Source organism: Artemia sp. Qi Xiang Cuo, chromosome 19 (assembly GCF_049724085.1).
Source record: "Artemia sp. Qi Xiang Cuo chromosome 19, ASM4972408v1, whole genome shotgun sequence".
In the NCBI taxonomy this organism is placed as follows: domain Eukaryota; kingdom Metazoa; phylum Arthropoda; class Branchiopoda; order Anostraca; family Artemiidae; genus Artemia; species Artemia sp. Qi Xiang Cuo.
In genome coordinates, this window is record NC_142812.1 from 9,185,651 (window position 1) to 9,207,954 (window position 22,304).

Genomic DNA, 22,304 nt, shown 5'->3' on the forward strand with positions numbered 1-22,304 from the left:
TCATTAACTCCTGCATCCTCGTTGTGGAGTCAAGCTCTCTCACAACTGCTTGATATTTCGACTCCAGCTCCTCCAACCTCTGTCGGAGTTTTAAGGCTTGTTCAGCTCCAAGCTTATTGTTATTATTTTCCGAGGAGGAGCCCTAAAATAAATAAAAATATCATTACGTGGTAAAATAGAGTAGAACAGCACCTAGCAAAACTGAGTTTCTAAGAAGTGAAGCTAGTCTGACTACCTCCCGACAAAACCATTCTATGATTTAATTCAGATAATTTTAAAATTATTAATCATAATTTATTAAGACTCATTAATCATTAAGAATTGCACATTTTTATTATAATCGACTTTCTACTAAAGATCATTGTAAATTTTTACTCTATACAAAACCTTTTTATGACTATATTAAAATAATTCAGCAATTGAAACAATTCAAAATTATTATTAATAATTTATTAACACTTATTATTCATTGAGAATTACAAAAATTTAATTAAGGAAATGGATAACAACACTAAAATCATTCAGTATCGAAAATAATTAGAAAGAGCTTCAAATAATTATACCCTAATTGACTTTTTCCTGAAGATCCCTGTAACTATTCTAGTCGACTCTTAGCTGATCTTACAGAATCACACCGCTGACCCCCGTTCCAAACCGAATAACTAACGACATTAGGATTCGACCCCCCCCCCCCCGTCCTCACAGACAAAGAATTCAAGTCCAGCGTGCTAGCCACTCAGCTAGGACGGCCGAATGTGACTTTTTAAACACAGCTCATCATATCAGGTTATTATAATCATATCAGGTGTAAAGAAAAAACAACACGATGAACATTTAATAGGTTAATCTTAATTTTGATCCAATTCGATGAAACTAGTTTTAAGCCAAGTTTCAATATTTGCGTATATTCAGAACAGCCATAAGCAACCATATGGTAAAAATTATGAGCGAGTTCATCATTCTCAAAGATATTTTATTCTTTTACTAAACCGTTTCCTGCTTTATATACAGCTGGAGGTGTGATATGCCTGATAATAGCTACTGCAGATAAAACTATCCTCAAAAGTGTAGAATTAGATGATAGGTAGGTTCTAAATTCAACTCTCCGCTATTCCCATGTAGCTCTGCCCAACTCCCATGATAGTACTTACAAATAACTACTCTTCCACGGGTCCACTGGAATATCCTAGATTTAATTTTCGAGGTCATGTATTATATATATATATATATATATATATATATATATTATATATATATATATATATATATATATATATATATTATATATATATATATATATATATATATATATATATATATATATATATATATATATATATATATATATATATATATATAAACAAATATCTTTATCATCAAGTACACTGAAAAGTATAACACAATTCAGTTTTTCTTCCTGAATGAAAAATTAATATTTTGTAAGAATAGAAAGGAAAGAGTGAAGAAGTTTTGATATAGAAAATCGTTCTTGAATAGTAACAAAATTCGTCATGGCTCCCGCACGCTTTCATTTTTCGTTTTAAAAAAATCTCAGTCTTTCATAGTACCAGAAAAATTTACTTGTTATTCTGGATTGCATCAGCTTTCCGTTTCTGTCGCTTGTACTATTTTTTTTCCTTTTTATAGCATAAGAAGGAAAAAATTTAAATTTAATTACTAAATTTAAATTGAATTAAAAAAAATGATTTGATACTAAATGATATACCAATAATAGATGCGCTCACCTTATCTGTGATGTCTCTGGGTTGGTTGGAACTGTTAGACCCTCTGGAAAGAAGCCTGAAAAAAAAAATATTGTGATTCTTGTGCTTCTAGACAAATGTTACAAGACTTCTTGTAACAAATAACAAAAGAAAAGAAAAAACATTCTAGTGATGGAAGCTTAAAATATTGTTCCTCTTCAAATATCAGAGAACCATCACCAGTATTTTTTTGAAAGAAAATCATAAAATTATGCTGATGACACACCCCGCTGCTGTTTCGTAAAAACTCGACAGTTGAAAACCTTATCCCAGCAATTGGTCCCTTTGTACGGTACTACAAGACACAATCGCGGAGGTTCCCTCTCTATGAGGACAACAGCGAAAGGGTGGGAATCCAGACATCCACCACGGTCTCTGAAATATAGATACAAAATCGTGGACCCCGGCCGGCCACCTTGAGTTACATTCCTACACGCAGAAGTAAGTTGTTGTACGTTCTGTAAGGAGCTGGATCCTCCTCTTTGTGGGCCACCACCACTTAAGATGAGATTTCTGGCCACTTCTTATCACAGGAATTTCAAATTATGTTACTGATTTCCCCTTTATTCGCTGTAATGGGTCAACTCTCCATTTAGCTGATCTTAGAACAGCAACAATAAGACAGCTTTGAACTGCACGTCTCTGTGGTAGACGACCAATCTTCCCTCAGACATGTTTACGGTAGCCCATTGTAATATACATCGTCTCAGATGCAAGTTACATCCCCTACCAGCACATGATGAATGAAATTCAACCATCGAAACTGAGATAAACCTAAATCTTGTTGTCATTGACAACTAAATTAATGTTCTAGTTTTTTTGCTGCTAAGGCTTGATAGGATCGGAGAGAGCAGCTCAACTTACGGTGGAGGTGGAATTGGCATCTGTACTCAGAAAAATATCCCTTTCTTTCAAATTCAGGCTTCGAGCCTCAATCTGGATCCATTCGTTCAATTTTGAACGTATGTACATTCCTATGGGTCATCTCGGCTTGATCTATTTTTGACAGATCATCAGGTTCATTGATGTTGAAAGCAATCCCTTCGCTAGCAAAAATGTTGCGGTTGTAGCAGCTGGAAAAATAAAAGTACCTCCATATGTAGAACATGAGAAAATTATAGTTTTACCACAGAGTGCAAATTGGGATGAGTTTCGAAATTGCTTAGCCTCCTTAGCCGGGAGCAGATTTAGAAATAAAAAGCCTGAAAGAGCAGCTTCCTTGTTTCAAAATGCAATTACAGAGTGCAAATTGGGATGAGTTTCGAAATTGCTTAGCCTCCTTAGCCGGGAGCAGATTTAGAAATAAAAAGCCTGAAAGAGCAGCTTCCTTGTTTCAAAATGCAATTACAGAGTGCAAATTGGGATGAGTTTCGAAATTGCTTAGCCTCCTTAGCCGGGAGCAGATTTAGAAATAAAAAGCCTGAAAGAGCAGCTTCCTTGTTTCAAAATACAATTACAGAGGCGATTGAAAATTTAAAGCTAATTAAAGTATCTTCTTGGGTTAAGCCTTGGCACAACAATGATTACAAAAAGGCGATAGAGATGAGGAAAATTGCCTGAATTCCTAAAACACCAGGGATAGCTCATACCTGCTACTGAGTTTGTGTCGTTCTGCAAGTGCAAGTAGGTAAATACCTTGCCTCGCTTATCCAGTCCACTCATCAAGGGTAAGACCTGATCAGGAAAAGGCAGATACTGTTTACGTAAGTTTTTTCTCTCCATGATGGTGGGGTCAGCCCTCCACTCTTTCTACCTCGGGCGGAGCCAAACACCAATTGCGTAATGCAGCTACCTCAAGGTAACTAAAAGGCTTATAAAAATTGGATGCTAATAAGATCGTCTCTTACTAGGTTGCTAGCTACCGCTGCAACCCGGAAATAAGCCTTGCCATTATGCTGATGATACATTGACTCAAATTGCAAACCCTAAGCACAGCAATCCAATTAAAGCTTCAGGCTGAACTGGTGTAGTTTGAGAACTGGTCAGATAAGTGGAACTTAAACTTCAATGAGAAAAAAAAAACTCATTTTCAAAGCACGAACTGTGAAACAATATCCTAATTTCATCTTTAAAGGGAAGTCAAAAATACGAATCCAAACTCTTTGCCTTCTATGAGTGAATTTCTAATCAGATTTCATGTGGATAGGAATATTTTAGTGAAGCGACACAATTCTACTCCCAGATCCCAGAAGAGTTACCCTCTGATTCAATAAGTTCCCCTGATCCATCCTTGCACTACTGATATCGTGTATAAGGTCCTTATTAAATATGTTTATCATGTTTCCACCAGTGCCCCAAGAACACAAGTTACGAATCATAAATCGAGCAGCCGAAGAAGAAGGCTCAAAAGCTTCTGCCAAACAAATTACTAATCCCTCTGAACCCCAACATAAGCGCCTAGACATAGTGACTATATTAGTGATTTAAAAATATATCAACTATCCACAACTGTAAGAACTGTCAGAGCTCACATCCAGCAGAGCTAAGCAAAGGAGATCTACTTGCCATGTTACTGCTCTTCCGGACTACTTAAAGCAGGGAGCAGTCCACCACACGTACCTGAAAGAGAGCTGTGTTCGATCTACTTTAACGCTGGGGAATGACCTCCCAGAAAAGTTTGCCCCAAAATAACTTTCTCTTTGTTGCTTTAACAGAAGGTATAATAAACATCTGAAAATTAAAAGAAAGATGATTGCAATGAGAAGCGACATATCGTCTGATGATAATGCCCTGAAAACTAATATTTAAAAAGAGGATATAAGACACATTTAAAACACAACTTCATGATAAAAATACAAAAATTTTATCTTTATTTGGAGGAAATATATCTTCTCTTTGCCTCAAAGAATAAAATTTTTAATTCCCAAGGATAAAATTTTTGATTTTCGTGAAAATGAGAGATAAACCAATCCGCTAGAAACGCTTAGCTCACATGAGTTATGAAACATAGCAACATAGCACAGCAGTAGTCAGAGGCTAGGAACGAAAAAGGCTTTATACAGGCGTTATACGTTTATGGTCACCCAAGATCCTATAAATATTTTCCATGAGGGATTGGAAGTTTTCAAAATTACATTTTTTTTTGCCAGAGTGTCATACTGATCCTAAATCCTTGAGGAATTCAATTGTGCAAGGTTCTTTTCCAGTCCTTTAATTACCATTGCATATCCAAACTGCGTATGTCCATTTTTTCGGAGGAAGGTTGAAAACAAAACCCTTCTAGCTCATAGTGCAATACTATTATCTTTAACTACATTTCTTTAATGTCGTTTCTCATTTTTTCATAACTTTAAGAATAACTAAATTGCTTTGACTGACATGGCGTCATTAGGCAATAGAAAACACAAATAAAAATATTTTTGAAATAAATTCAAATTCGAATAAAGAAACTCGAATTCTCTGAAAACAAGAATTTTCAGATCCTTTTGATCTTCTGTTAATAATGCAAATATAATTCAATTCAAAATGAAACGTTTAATTTCAAAATAATTCAAACTTCCTATAGTTAAGAAGCTTAGTAAATGTAATTTCTAGTGACATTTTTTTTGGGGGGGGGGAGGGATCTGCTCCCCTTCCCATAAATTACATTATTTTGGGTGGTTGCCTCTGAATTAAAGTCTGTATTTTGTTTTTGCTGAATCGATGAACTAAACTTGAAGTTTTTTTTTTTTTTTCCTCTTAGCTCAAATTATGTCGATTGTCACCTCAAAGCTCAAATTATGCCGATTGAACCTCGGTAACCTGAAACTAGATATATTTATGTTTATCTTGTTCGACCTTAATTAATTTTTTTTCGTAATCCAAGGTCGAGCATGTTTGATTTTTAATGGATTTTTTTCGTTTTGTGTGTGTTTGGTTGGTGTTTTTGTGTGTGAATACTGTGTTTGTGGTGTACTGCCATTGTATTGTTAGGTTCCTAACAAGCTAGCCTTCTCGGAACAGACCACCTTTAGTAGAACTTGTTAAAAAGTTTTCTAATGTTAATGAAATAATGATTGTTCATAAAAGCTCGTGTATCTTGTGCAAGTGTTTGTTGTGTTGTTTTTCTGCAGTAACGTAGTTTTTGCAACGGCCTTAATGCAGCTAAAAGCACACCTCAAAAAAATCAAACAGTGCCACGATTGGCAAGTTTTTCAGCCAATTAGATGCACTTCTAGCTTCAGAGGCTTTTCGAATGAGTCGTGCAGTCGTCCATGAGGGGACGCTTACCAAAATTCTTGAAAGGACAGCTCTGCATAAATAAAATTGCAAACCTGTAACCGAGCCATAAGGTTTTCAGAAACCAGATTCAGAAATATGACAAGCGAGGAAAGTTTTCCAATTTTTTAAGCACGTATAGATAATTCTCTAAAAATGAGTCCAGCTAATATCACAATTCTAGTTCAGTGAATGAGGAAATAATGAAGCTTTTACACAGACCACAGAACCTTCGGAGATATGTGCATTATATGTGTTTTAAGATTTTTTTTTTCTTGGAAATACATATTACCTTATATCTTAACCCAATAGTGTAAGTATACTCTACCTGTGACTTAAGTTACATTTGTAGACTAATCGCAATATCGCAGGCTTGTGCTTTCAGTCTCAGTTATAACTGTAGGCTTGTCGAAAAATCACATATCTTAAAAAATTCAAAAATTAAGAAGCACACTGGAATTTATATTGTTTATTTAAGTGTAATATCAGGCATCATTAACCTTCTGGTTAAACTGAATTTGTCTAAAAAACTGGTTTAGCCTGCCTACCAGTCCAGTGGAAAAGGCAGGCAAGCCTAGCAGCCCCAACCCCAGGGGTGCAATTGGGGCCCCCCCCCCCCAAGTACAGTCTTTCATTCTTCTGCTTGGTGCCTACACCTCTGCTTAGCTGTTATTAGACCCTTCTTATAATTGCTTATGCCAGCCAGAAAATCCCTTGCCTTTTGCTGTTAGCTTGTAGCTTGATTATCCTAGCTTGATTAGAGTTGACTTTAGCCTACATCATGGGAGACAACTCAAAAAAGAGCTATAGACATCCAAGTCACAGAGAGATAAGATCAGACTGCTTCATCCAGTACAGTGGAGCTGAATCTATTAATGAGCACATTGCTATGCTCACCTCACACATTAACACACTTAAGAACAACCAGAAGCTAATTGCAGATTCACTTAATGACCAAAACCTTAAATCTACAATGGCAGAAGTTGTCAGTGAGGCACTGTTTACTGAGGTTGGTTCTTTGGTTGAGGCCTCTGTTAAAAAGCTTGCCTCTAGTCATGTGCCTGCTGCTTTTGATGCTGACAATATGGAAATCATTAAACAAGAGTCATACAATAGTCTAAAAATGGATTTTGATGTGCTTGTGGGAAAATCACTAAAACAATATGATTTGAGGATGTCAAAGCTTGAATCATCTCTTACTTTGCATCAATCAGGTTTGTCAGATCTACAGAAATTTCTGAAACCAATTCTCTGCAACTCATTATTGATTGTCTGAGTGATCAGTTTAACGAAATTAAAATTTCAGATCAGCTGATCATATTCGGTTTCAAAGGAGACCTACATCCAGAAGCTTCTGAAAGCAAATTTCTTGAATCTTGCAGTGCTAAATTTCCTGGTATTCCTTTGACTAAGAATGACATAGTTTCTGTTAGAAGGATTGGAAAACAAAGCTCAGGTTTGAAATCTTGCCCACTTGTTGTGGACTTTTGTAGTCCAAGAATGCAGCAGCTTATTCTTAGAGAAAAGTAAAGTTTGCTAGGTAGTGGTGTATTCATGTCTAAGTCAGTCACAAAGACTAGACTTCAGCTACATAATAATGCTAAATCAAAGCTTGGGAAGAGGTCTACATGGTCTAGTGGAGGAGAAATACCTACCAAGCTTTCTGATGGTAAGGTGATTAATGTTAAAGAGGCATCTCAAGTTGATGCTCTCTATCAGTCAACTAGAGCCCATTCAAGCCCCTCCCAGGACTGAAATAAACCATTTTTTTCCCCTTTTAGCACCGTTTTTTGTTGTTGTTTTTTTCTTAACTCTATTTATGATTTTATGGTTTTACTTATGCTTCCATTTATGTTGCTTTACATTATTCTTTTAAGTGAATTGCATAAACCGTTGATAACTCTTTCCTCTGGTTGCTTCTTCATTGTTTTGCCTTTTTCTTTATTTTGTTTTTGCCTTTGTCCTTGTAATTGTTTGTTATTATTTTATTTTTTGAGCTTTGTAGCTTGTTATTGTTCTTTGTCTTGCAGGTTTTTTTTTCTCTTTTGTTCTTTGCCTATAAATTTCACCTTTTTAGTTTTAATACACCCTCTTCTATTTCAGCCTGCGTTTTAGATATCGTGTTCATTAGTAAAGATATTGTATGCATTTGTTATGTGTGGTAAATCTGGGTGATATTTCTTTTCTTTTGAATTTTTCTATTCTTAAATCAGTTATCTTTGAGCAACCAAGTAGAGCTGGCAAACAAGAGGTACATACACTTGACCCTCTTCTTGAATCTATGGTTAATTCTAGTTGCAATTATCACACTACTATTGATTTCTGTGTTAAAATCATGTCCTCTTTTTCTTTAAATTGTTGCTTTAATGTATTTGCTTTCAATGTACGCGCGATACAAGACAAGTGGGATGGTATTAAATAATGTTTGTGGTCTTATAATTCTTGCCCTTTTGATGTAATTGGATTAACAGAAACATGGTTATCTGATAGTGAAAATTTAACAGCTTATGATATGCATGGTTATATTGCTATTCACGTCCCTAGAATGGTAACAAAGTGCTCAGGGGGCATTTATTTATTTATAAAATTTGATATTAAATTTAGTAGACAGTATGACCTTGAATCCTTGTTTACTTTAGTAGTATCTAATAGTAGGACTGTTTATTCTCTTGTCATTGATCTGAAAAGCCAGTTTGCATGTGATACTGTTTGTTTGTTTTATAAGCCCCCTCCTTTTCCAACACATCTGTTCTGTCATTTGCTTGATCAGCTTTCCGGCATGGGGACTTTCTCTAAAAACGTATTTGTGTTTTGGGAGATTTTAATTGCAATATGTTAAATGTTAGATCAAGTGATGAATGTGACCATCTCTTTAATGTGCTTTCTTCTTCTGGGCTACTTCCTTCAATTTTTTCTTTCTTCTCGTGTTGATCCTACAAGAAATGCTCAACGAACGACTGTCAAAGACCTTGCAAGAAACACCTGATCTGCTGAGTCCAGCCGACATCGATCTACTTGTTTCAAAAGGCAGCCTGGCCGTATGCAAGACAGCTGAGCTCGTCCTCGGCCGTAAATCTGCAGAAGACAAGCCATGGATTACCCAGGAGATTATTGATATGTGTACCGAGAAACAAACTCTCCAAAACAAGCAAGATCGAGAAAGCAAGGATAGATTCAAAAACCATAAACGTCAAATTGAGAGGAACACCCGCCAAGCACTAAAAGACATGATTACTGAAAAATGTCGGCAGTGTGAGGACTCCCGTAGGGATAACTCAAACCTCGTGTTCAAACGTGCCAGAGAGATGAAAAACCGCAAAGAAGAGAAGTGCCTCGATATCCTAGATAAAAATGGACAAAAAATAACTACTTGTGTCGGAATCCAATATCACTGAAAAGAACAGTTCCAGGAAAAGCTTAATCTCACAGTAAGCCCAGATCCTGAAGTGGTTCGAAAGTTCCCAGCATACAGGGATGAGAAACTACCCCCACTACCCTTAAGATGAGAAGTAGATGCTACATTAAAATCCTTCCAGTAGAATAAGGAACTTGGAATAGCCAATATACGGGCAGAACTTCTCAAAGTGGAATCTGATATCGTCGTTGATCTGTTCCACCCAATATTAAGAGCGGTATGGGAAATAAGATACTTCCCCGAGTCTTGGTCAAAATCTGTCATAGTGCCCTTGCACAAGAAAGGATCTAAAAGTAACTACGAAAACTACAGACCCATATCGCTTGCTTGCCAACCAGCTAAAATCCTTACGAAAATTCTCCTTCATCGGATCAGAAACCTGACAAGACACGTAATCCCTGAATATCAAGCTGGCTTCCGTCAAAACCGATCCACCATAGACCAAATTTTTGTGATCAGACAGATTATTGGAAGATACCTGGAATTCGGGAAAGAGCTATACTAGCTGTTTATCGATTTCAAACAAGCTTTCGATCTAATTTGGCGAGATGGCCTATGGCACATCCTGGCACACTACGGTATTCCCACTGACATTATTGACATTGTCAAGAGCATGTACGAGCAGTCGAGAAGCATGGTGCAGACCAGCGAAGGCTTTACTTAAGAATTCTCAACCTCTTCAGGAGTGCTGCAAGGATGCCTACTCTCCCCCACTCTGTTCTGCCTATTCCTGAATGCTGTACTGGCACTGGTGCCCAATGACCCGGGAGCACTCATGAGTGGACACCTCTTTGACTTGCTTGCATATGCCGATGACATTAATCGCCTAAACGAACAACTAGAGGAACTGCAATCAAGCGCTAACGATATTGATCATGCAGCTAGTTCCTTTGGGATGAAAATCAATGCTAACAAGACAAAAGCCATGAAGGTAACGCTGCATACAGATACAGGGCTTCAACCCAGCAAAATTATGATCCAGGGGGAAGAGATCGAGTAGGTTGACCATTTCGTTTACCTAGGAAGTGAGCTTACGTCCACACACGACTCCTCAAAACACATTACACGACGCCTCGCCCTTGCCTCAGCAAGCTTCAAGTAATTGCGATCGATCTGGAAAAACAAACATCTGTCGCTTAAACTAAAAACACGCCTTTTTCGAGCTCTTGTGGTTCCAGTAGCAACGTACGGAGCAGAGACATGGACCTTGAAAGCAGAAGACAAACGCCGGTTGGCGGCCTTTGAAACAAAATCCCTCAGGAAGCTTGCTGGCACCACCTACCTTGACCGAATATCAAACGAACGGCTATTGTCTTCGCTCAACTATTCCCAGACCATCATGCAGACCATCCAGCTTCAACAGCTTCGATGGTTAGGCCACGTTCAGCGGATGTCCCTAGCCCAACTTCCAAAAATGGCGTTTGAAGGAAGGATTGATGCCTCCCGCCCAAAAGGACGACCTCCCAAGCGCTGGAGGGAAAACTTTCCCAGCTATCCCCTGTCGGTACTCCTTCGGACTGCAGCGAACAGGGAATCGTATAAGAAGCTTTGCCATAGTTCAGTCAGAGAAGCCCCGAGTCGGCCAATCCGGCCGGATGGGAGTTAAGTGTAAGTAAGTGTAAATTGAAGTTTACTTCTGGTCTTGTTTTCAATGATCTGTCTCATCACTTTCCTATTTATCTATCACTTTTTGAGCCTAAAATCGAGATTGCTGTGGATGAGCAAGGTGAGTCTTCTTTTAGAACTTTTACAGACAAAGAAATTTCAAATTTAATTCTTAGTCTTCAGAGTAATGATTGGTCTAGTGTTCTTGAAGCTAATGATGTTGAATGGGCTATAAGTTTATTTGTGTGTCGTATAGGAGCTCTGTTGAATAAGCATTTTCCTCTTAGGAAAAGGCCAAGGAATTCTATACCCAAATACCCATGGATGTCCAAAGGTCTGATCAATGCTACACATATGAAGGCGTCGCTGTTCAAGGTTGCATGTAAAAGTAAAACACAGGTTGATCTTCTGAAGTATAAACATTATAAAAATGTACTTACTTCTTCAGTACGTGCAGCCAAAAAGCTTTATTTTTCGCGTCGAACTGATAAGTGTAAGGAGAATTTGCGAAAGGTTTGGACTGTAGTTACTGAAGCAATTTCTCAAAAGAAACTCAAACAGTCCCCCCCCCCCATGTCATTACAGGAATGCTGATGGATCTATTGTGGATAAAAATTCTTCAGCAAACGCCTTCAATTCGTATTTCACCATTCTTCCTTCGGTTTCCATTCAACCTAAGAGTAGAGTAAGTAGTTTTCCCATAGCAGAAAAGTCATTTTTCCTTTCCCCATGCAGTGATATTGAAATTTATGGTATTATTTCCCAGCTTCCAAGTAGCCTTTCAGTTGATGGTTTTGGTTTTGAGTGATAATGTTCTTAAAAAAATTGGTCAGTTAGTTTCTCACCCCATCTCACACATAACTAACCTCTCTCTTTCTTCTGGTGTTTTCCCTCATTTATTTAAAGTTGCTAATGTTTTACCTTTGCATAAAAAAAGTGATTCGTCTCTAATTACAAACTATAAACCCATTTCTCTTCTTTCTGTCATCTCCAAGGTTGTTGAAAGGGTAGTGTATCGTAGACTCTCTTCATTTGTATTTAGTACTAATACGACTGCAGGAAATTCTCTCATAACTAACCATCAGTATGGTTTTCGTCCCACTTTCTCTACCTCGTATGCACTATCAGAAGCAACAGAGTTTGTGTGTGTTAATCTGGACAAGGGCTTGTGTGTTTTGGGTCTATTTCTTGACTTTTCAAAAGTCTTTGATATGGTTGACCACTCTGTTCTTTTGTCTAAGCTATCTTTATTTGGTGTACATGGAGTTCAACTAGAATGGTTAAGGTCTTATCTGTCAGGAATATCTCAGTATGTTTCGGTTAATGGTAATTCTTCCACTACTTTGCCTATATTGAAGGGTGTCCAACAGGGCTCTGTGCTTGGACCACTTTTGTTTTTAATTTACATTAATGATCTTCTTAATGGTCTTCATACCCTTGTGCACCCTATTCTTTTTGATGACGACAGCAACTTTTTCATTGCTGCAGTAGACCTGCCATCTGCCACTTCCCTAGCTCAAGGTCTTCTTGATAAAGTGAAAGAATGGTGCTGGTCAAATGGTATGACTCTCAACAGCCAAAAAAGTGCCATTGTACACTTCAGGACCCCTTATCGTTAGAGAGACATAAGGGAGCCAACCATCCTGACTTATGAGAATGATATCATACCGCAAGCTACTATAGTGAAATTTCTTGGTGTGTAATCTTGACTGTTTTCTTTCTTTTAAACCTCATACAACTCACACCCGTTCCCTCATCCTCCGCCAGTCTTCAATGTTGCACCGGGTTATTTCATTTCTTCCCCCAGATGTTATGCTTTTATTTTTCCTTACCTTTCATATTGCTGCTCTGTCTGGGGTAATACTAATAAATCTCTTCTCTGTTCACTTCAAAGAGCCCAAATTAGGGCAGTGAAGGCTACTTTTTTTTCTCCCTCGGCTTTACCCTTCCTCTGATCTTTCTAATTATACTGGAATACCTCCGCTGGATGGTATTGTGGGTACAGGTAATCTTTATTTAGCGCATTCTGCTTTTCTAGGTACACTTCCACCGCCTCTGGAGCAATTTTTTTCACGGACAGGCTCAGGTAGGTACTCTACGTTTTTACGTAGTTCTTCTCGTAGACTTACTTTACCCAAAAGTTCATGTATAGCATCCCAGAGGTCTCCTTTTACAAATCAATTCTGTTATTGAATTCCATCCCTCTGGATGTCCTGCTATTTCTGTCTGCAAAGGCAGTTTTTCGTCAGGTCTTTCCAGTTTATTAATTTATCTCTCTCCTTTGTTTTTTCCCTGCTTTCTCTTTTCCTAGTATTTCTCCTTTTTGTTTTTTTCCCCAATTGATATCTCCTGTCGTTCCTGTGTCTCTACTTTTTTGGTTTTTATTTATAGTTATTATTATAATAATTTGTAGTTTTTTGTTTTTTTTACCGTATGCTAGTGTTTATTCTCTTTAATCTTTATTTCATATATATTGTTTGATTTAAGGTAATATTTATGGTTCTTTTAGTGCTTTATTATTATGTGGAATGGCCCGCAACAAGCCAAGCTTCTTGGGCCGAATAACTTTTCTTTATGTTTGTAATAGCGTTTTAGTATTAATAAAAGGATTGATTGATTAAAAGGAACACACACACAATCCTATATATATATATACGAAAAATAAACATAAAAATATTAAATGTATAAATGTACAAACATATATTATAGGCAACATATAGATATATTTAACATAAAGGCAAATAATTAGAAAATACTTACTGATAATCTTTGGAATAAGTAAAACCAATGAAAGGCAAATGATTCCCTACAAAAGCTTTTGGCTGAGGAAAATTTTCATCAGGCGAATCGTCAATTTCAATATCATCAAAATTAGAAGTATCATCATCACCATTTAAATCAGGTACAACTGGAGGAACACCTAAAGAGAAAAAATCCGTGAAAAATAATCGTTTGTGTCAAATAATTATAATAAAGTAATTTAAAACCGTCAGTTTTACTCCCATTTTAAAACTCCTGTATCCACTTTCCAAAATTACTTTGAACTGTACTTGGGTTACTAGTGATATACTTCACTTCATTTATAATGCTGTACCAAAGAAATAGAGAAAGATTACTATCCGAAAAGTCTGTGACGTATTTTAAATTTTCATAAGACAATTACGTTGTTACTTAAGCATATGTCAGAGCAAGAAGTCAACTGACTCCGCCTTTTTAAAACCTGTTTGGCTCTCCTTTGTTCTTATCTGAAATTTTAAGCCAATAAAAAGAAAATATGGTTTTGAGTCCGAAGATTCTTTTACAAGCGCTCGCTGTGGCTATACTCTCTGTGCTACTAGGAGCTTTTTAGAACTTTTAAGCGTCGTGTTAAAGCAACAGAGATACAACCCTCTTCAGTACCCTATTTTCTTCGGTTCTCTCCCTCAAAGTTTTGCCCTGTACACCAGAGATTACCCTCAATCAGCACTTGTTTCCGACTAGGCTAATTTTTGCTTATTCAAATATTATTGCTACAGTCTTTTGTTATATTAATTTAAAAAAAAACTTTTTCCACGAAACAAGTTTTTCAAAGAAAAGTAAAGAACTCCATTAAACAAAAAATGAGCAAAAATAAAATCAAATAATCTACCAAGCGGTAAACTACCACATAACACCATCGATAAATAAATGAAACCCAAAACGAACAGAAATTACAATAAATAACCGAGTCAAACTCAAAACGAGCAGAAATTAACATAAGTTGAGCTCAAAAACCCCTATGCCTTCCCAAGGCCAGAACATAATTTACATTTTACTGAAAAAAAATATAGATGTTTTTACTTTTATAACTTTAATAAATCAAATAACATTAACATTTTGATTACTAAATATCAGTATATATAAATTAAACTGACAGTGCACATTCATTCGTATTACACGTATTACATTCGTATACCGTCTTTTGTTATATATATATAAAGTCACTGTGGTTCATTATAATCAATATAGTGATTATATGTTATGGCCATTGTTATTATTGGCATTATTGTTAGTCAGCTGGAATCAAATTGTTGAATTGGATTGAGTGCACTTAGACCATTACTAAAAAGCTACAGTTTTATTTTTCGAATTCCTGTAAAATTCATCTAAATAAATACCTCCTAAATACCTCATAGTCCTCCTAAATACCTCATAGTCCTCCTAAATACCTCATAGGCCTCCTAAATACCTCCTAAATACCTCATAGTCCTCCTAAATACTTCATAGTCCTCATAAATACCTCCTGATACCTCCTAAATACCCTATAGTCCTCCTAAATACCTCCTAAATACCTCATAATCCTCCTAAATACCTCATAGACATCCTAAATACCTCCTAAATAAATACCTCCTAAATATCTCACAGTCCTCCTAATACTTTCTAAATACATACCTCCTAAATACCTCATAGTCCTCCTAAATACCTCCTAAATACCTCATAGTCCTCCTAAATACCTCATAGGCCTTCTAAATAACTCCTAAATACCGCATAGTCCTCCTAAATACCTCCTAAATACCTCATAGTCCTCCTAAATACCTCCTAAATAAATACCTTCTAATACCTCCTAAATAAATATCTCCTAAATACCTCATAGTCCTCCTAAATACCTCCTAAATATCTCATAGTCCATGGAATAGAATACAAATCGTTTATTTTTTCACATATCGCGAGTGTTGTAAACGTTTTTCCTAACTTCTTACTTATTTATCTCTCTCATTGTCTCTATATTTTCTACGCGATAAGATAAAACTGAATATAATGGAATTGTTTTCTTTGCAAATCGATGACAAAAATTAAATTTCCTTTCATGTTTCCCCGAAAGAAATAAAAAATACTGAAATATAATAAAAATAAAATCAAATTTTATTAAAAGTGCTTTATAAAGTTTTACTAAAAATTTTATAAAGCTCAAAGTTTTAGAAAAAACCACCAAGTTTTATTAACTTAAAAGAATTAAAAAAAAATCGAAATGTTTAAAACAGAATCAAAACTATAAAAAAATTAAAGACTTTTTAAAGCTAATTATAGAGGGGAAAGGCTTACATTCTCTAATTGTATTGAAAGTCCATTGGTCATTTTCAAAGAAAGGATGTCGCTTAACCTCCTCAGCTCCATTTCTTCCGAGCCTCTTTGTCCTATAAGAATAAATAAATAAACAATTAAAAGAAAATATTAAAACTTTGTCCTTAAGCCCTTTCAATCAATTCTGGTACGAAAGTAGGGAGATAGGGGATTCATCTGATGGTAGCAAAGAAGAGTTGTAGAACTAACTATGGAGTGAAAATCACACTGATATTTCGAGTACCGTATGTTTTACATCGCATAATAATAAAATGTATAAAATAAACAATAATAAAATGATAATGATAAAGTAACCAAAATAATAAATTTATGTTAAATACTAAGACTGCAACTAAAGGGCTTTCGTCATACATAAGCAGACAGACATTTTTTGTTTGTTTTTAATTTACTCTTCCTTTTGTTTGTTTTTATTTTACGTTTTTATTTTTCCTTTTTGTTTGTTTTTACTTAACATTTGTTTGTTTTTAATTTACGGCTTCATCTTCTGGGAAATATTCTCTACAGATTTCTTTTCTTTTTGGGCAAAGCGCTTGATTATTAGAATCAAGTTTAGTAACAGCACTGGGATACTCAATACTTCCAGCCCACCCCTAACCCAAAGTACCCAACCCCCAAAATATTGAATATATACCTTGTCCCAAATCTAGGCTACGAGTAACACTAGAAGCTTAAGGTGATATAGAATAGAATATATTTTGTTCACTACAATAGCTGGAGCTAATATGAGCATATCATGACACAAAATAAGACCCAAAACAAGGATAAAAAAAACAAAAAAAAAACAAATAGCAACACAAAAAATTAAGGCAGCAAGTGCAGCTTCATGGTCTATAAATTAAAATGAGTCAATAAAAAAATTTATATAAAATTAATATAAATCAAGAATCAGTTTTCACAGTTAAAATAGTGACCACTTATAAAAAATGTTAAAAATGTCAGAATATTAAATATATAATAGTTTGTACATTCAAAAACACTCACAGGCAAATACCTGAAATAAACTGCATCAAACATTAAATGGTAGATTTTTACCAAATCATATTATTGAGTTTCAAATAAAGTGAATATACCAATCGGTGCCTTTTTTTATGCTTATCACAAATATAACAATCATTTACCCCCCCCCCCTATATATGTCAATTCAGGATATATATTTGCACATATGGGGGTGGGGGTTAGGTTACGGGGGGGATAAAAATCATTTTCGACAAAAATGATTATTATATTCGTAATCAGCATAAAAAAAGGCATCGAATGGTGTATTCACTTTATTCCTAACTCAATAATATGATTTGGTAAAAATTTACCCATTAAATATTATTCAAGGTAATATTATTAAAATACCGAATAAAATAAGGGACAAATGATTTACAATATCTCTCGCTACTACTGGCTGGGTAAGTCATTAACTGTGGACAATTATTTTTTATTTATCAGAGTCTAGTGACTGGTCCTTCGGTAAGGGGGCTCTCGAGGTCCGGTAGTAGACCACGATGAGCCGGGGAATTAAAACGATTTAGTCCAAATCAATATGTCAACTCATGTCTACGACTATCAAGTGAATTCAAGTTAAGCTGTTTTAGTGCATTATCATATGTTGAGAAATTATGTCCAAGTATAATTTTTACAGCTCTTTTTTTGTATCATCTCAATTCTATCTGATTGATCTTTCGTCAAGCCCGGATGCCAAGCTGGACATGCATATTCAAGAGACAGTCTAACATATATGACCCCGAAAAGCGAATTCGGCCCTTCGGGGCTTGTGATAGTCATTTTTTGAAATAAATATCTTATCTTATCTTAGCTGCAGTATACAGATTTTAAAACCTCAGTTGGCATACTAAATCTCATCAGGTTGGAAAATGAATGCAAAAGTGAGGCCCCTTTTTTAGTCAGATAGTCAACGTGCGAGTTCCATCTTAAATCTTCGTCCAAAAGTATTCCAAGTATTTTAACAGTTTTCTTTGTGGGCAGTAGGGAAATAAGAGAAGAGTGGTTGTTGACCTTTAGGAAGGAAAAAGTCATATAAGAGCTCTTAAATTCGCTGACAGTCAATTTTACCTTTCCGAATTCAGCTTTTAATTCATTAAAAATTCTCGTCAAGTCAGGTCAGGACGTCAAGTCAGGACTGATCAGTAGTCGGAGGGCTTAGTTGCAGTGATAAGACAGTTAAATCATCAGCAAATTTAAACGCTCACGCACTGTTGCTAAAATACGATTAAAAACAATTAGAAAAGAAATGGGGCTAATTTAGTCCCTTGTGGCGAACCGCAAAAAAAAAAATATCTAAAAATTTAGATGGTTCATGATCAGGGAGTTGGACACACTGAGATCTTTTAAAAAGAAAACTAGCAAGCATACGTACAGTAAATGGACGGGCACCCATAACCCTGGTTTATTCCACTACTACATTATGGTCGAGACTATCAAAAGCCTTAATTATATCAACAAATAATGCATCAACGTAAGCCCCATTTTTTTCTAAATTTTTAAGAATAGTATCCAGCAATGCAGCCAAATATTGAACAGTAATATGCCCGAGTCTAAATCCAAATTGTTGGGAATCTATCTTATCTTTTATGTCCTCGAATAAACAATCAAAAATAAAACTTTCAAACACTTTTGAAAGAACCGGTGTTTTCGAAATAGGCCCCATATCAGTAATGTCCTTGGGGGCTTTGCGTTTGGGAATTGGGGTAACATAAGCCTGTTTAAAAATACTAGGGAGAACACCATAAATAAAACATTGGTTAAAACTTGCCATTAAAGGAGTAGATTAAAGATTAGCACACTCAATAATCAATTAAATCTGTATCTCACTTGGGTAACTAGATTTACGAAGATCAAGTGCCTTCAACTTCTTAACAACTGAACTAATCCCTAGGATAGGGATATCAAACTGAGTCATTAGGTGGTAATAGTTTTATTCGCTGATGAATTTTACAAGTTGATGCAAAAAATTCATTAGTCTCATTAGGTAGCAGGGGCTTACCATCATTATCTCTAGTTTCAACCTTGATCACTTTTTTACCGGCAATATTCTGAACTGTATGATGGAACTTCATTGGGTTGGAATGATATATTTTGTTTATTATTTTTGAACCATACTGCTTACGTGAACATCTTATTTTGAACACAATTGTATGTTTTAATCTTTTGAAATTTTTCTCAGGTCCAGTTAAATGCAATCCATTTTTCAATTTTATCAGACCCCGAATATCTTGTGTAATCCATGGTTTTACATTAGATTTCACATGTTTTTTGTTTTTTTTTGTGGGAAGATTTCAGAAAATTTTTCAAACAGTTCCCTACAAATAAACGTACCATTTTGTCACCATCAGACAATGGGAGGATATCCCGCCAGTCACGATTTTTGAGCCATTTCATGTTGAGATTTACTTGGCCAGTGTGTACGGTCTGTATACCACACAATTTTTTTGTTGTCTATTTGGTATAAAATGATAAGGTACTACCCAAGCAAGACACAGGTGGTCGCTCATACCTAATGGGTGTACTTTAACTGGGGTATTGTAATATCCCGGACAGTTGCTAAAGATAAGATCTAACATACGGTTACCTCTGGTTGGCACATTAACAATCTGCTTAAGTGACAGTGAATTGCTTATCTATTTGGGATCCAAGTCATTAAGGTCGCAAGACATAATGATACGAGCGTTAGGATACAAGGATCGTACATTGTCAGTAATTCGAAAACGTGTTTACTTGGTATATTGCTGAAATTGGGAACTCTATTTTTTATAGATGATCGACAAATAATGCCAACATCACCATCATGTGTTACTGTAATGTCATCGGATGTCATTCTTGGTTTGAAATATTTATCATATCCATCAAATGCAACATACTCTTCAGTCGCGGACCATGATTCACAGATACACGCAATATCAATAAGTTTATTTTACAAGCACAGTTCGACCTCTTCCATTTTGTTCATAAGTGATCGGACATTTTACACTAGTATTTTCGAAAATTTATAGGGATGAATTAAGGGTTTTAAACTACGATCTCGAATTTGCTAGCCAGCACACTGAATCAGTTCCAAGTTGGGAAACTCGGAAAGCATGGTTTGAAGGGTGGATGAATCTTTTATTTCTTTAAAATTCCCACCCCGTTGGTTGTTTGGACCAGACGGATTGGCGGAAGGCTGACTAATGTAGGTTCTTGCCAATTTCTCCAGGGTTTCAAGAGAGGGGGAGGGGCTGGTATGATGGAAGAGGGATGCGCATTGGCTGATTTGAGATAGACGGCATGAGATTCAAGCTCATAAGAGGGACTGGATACGGCTATTTTTGGCAGCACTGCCTCAACAGAGGTGCATTTTTTCACTCCCCGTTTATTGAACTTCGCAATTTAGTCTTGGAAACTAGTTTCCTTCTTCTGCGGAAAGTGAGATGCACATTAGGACAACAGTTCATGAAACAATAGCCATGAGCAAACTTTTTACATAGAGATTTGTGTGGCAGAAGACAACATTCGGCATGGCAGCTGCCTTAAAAAAAAACAAAAACACGCAAACATGGAGAAACGTGCAATTCTCCGCCTTTCTGCAGCCTTCACTTAGGTGAATTATGCAAATACGTCGCTCGGGGGTATGATAAGTTGTATGAGTCAATCGATCTGTATGAAGGGACTGAGGATATTCTAGTTCAGTCTGATTGGCTCGACTGATAACAAAGATACTGCATTGAAGAGATACATCAGTACTGGGATATTTTGATCCGGTTTTATTACCCTGGTTTAAGCAATTTTTACAGGTAAAAAGAACAAGATAGTTCTTGCTTTTGCAGAGCAAGAACTATGTATGCATCAATTGCAACGCATGCCGCATGCATGCGGTGTAAGCATTGATAACAATCAAACGAGGGACTGTCTTTTGTCGTTTCGTCACATATGAGACAGCTTAGGTCAGAACTGAGCAGTCATTTCTTTCCAACGTTAAATTTTCTACAGCAGCCATAAGTGTCGGCTACCCCAGGAGCTGCTGATGATTTCATCAACACGTTTTCACTCGAGAAAATAGTATTCGTTTTAAATTGATCATGGTTCTTCTCGTTGTTATTTGGCTGTTTTGGACTGTTATTTTTCGACTTCAATTTAGTCAGGATACAGTTTTTTGGAGAATCTTTTTGCGCACAAATTACACACACACAAAGGTCTTCTTCAAATCATTCGAGTACTTAGTTTTTCCACAGCTAAAATGAGACCATTTATTACATTTGATATACTACACGCCCCCTATTTTGCTAGTTATTCTTTTTGAGCAGATGCCGCAATGTTCTGGATCCATAATAGATGTCGGTTCTGTACACAAATAGTTCAGTCGAGTTCAATCCTCTAAGTTAATTAATCTCTTAAGGGCTAGGCACACGTAGCTGATTTCGTGAAGTGATTTCAGCATCAGTGGACAAACGATAGCGGTAAGAAAAAATCGTTGAAAGAAAAATTTATTGCGCAAAATTTTTAAAACAAAAAATCATGGACACAAATAGTCAACTGGAGTTTATTAATAGTTGCTTGATTGACCTTAGTTCTCAGCTCAGTAGTGGGGTCTTTCATCACAGATACCTCAGGCTGACTATTTATTTGCATCCCTATTTTTTTGTGATGATCATGACGAAAATCAGCGCTGATTTTGTAAATCGGCGCCGAAAACTAGAAAATTTTTCAAGCTCAAATCGACGCCGATTTCTTTTAAAATTGGCGCTGATTTGGAAATCAGTTTCCGAAATCAGCTACGTGTGCCCCGCCCTTTAGTCCAAGTATCAGTAGTTATTAAATAACTAAATCCCAAGGGAATTTATATTAAGCAGCAGAAATGCCAATAGCAAGTAAATAAAATAATAATAATAATAATTTATTTTTGGCCCACTAACATTTCAGTTGCATTAAACATTCCAATAAACTTACGGTTTCTATACCATCGAGGCAAATACAAAAGATATTTACAATAACGGAAATACAAAATTCTAATATCCTGCATATCACTAGCATTAAAAAATGGGCGCAAACCTGATAGAAAAAGAATGGAATGGTCGCAATATGTAGAATAGAGTTTAGCCAATACCTTACGAGAATGTCGGCCGCGATTTGGGACAATTTTAGCATAACCTGCTTTAAGCTTAACTTGATATCTGCAAGTGCAGTAGCACGGATAGCTGGAATAGAAGAGCAGATACTAATCCCGAGCCAACGCAACGCAGGAG

The 22,304-nt window shown here is 36.1% G+C and overlaps 1 protein-coding gene across 1 annotated transcript in view; it reads right to left on the bottom strand.

Annotated features, from left to right (window-relative positions):
• Rok (Rho associated coiled-coil containing protein kinase) overlaps positions 1 to 22,304 on the bottom strand; it is a 94,221-nt gene that overhangs the window by 35,289 nt on the left and 36,628 nt on the right. The window contains exons 7-10 of the mRNA XM_089104994.1: positions 16,042 to 16,133; positions 13,741 to 13,900; positions 1,746 to 1,800; positions 5 to 142 (exon numbers count right to left, since the gene is read on the bottom strand). Coding sequence (XP_088961120.1) covers positions 5 to 142; positions 1,746 to 1,800; positions 13,741 to 13,900; positions 16,042 to 16,133 — 445 coding nt within the window. The remainder of the gene's footprint in view (positions 1 to 4; positions 143 to 1,745; positions 1,801 to 13,740; positions 13,901 to 16,041; positions 16,134 to 22,304) is intronic.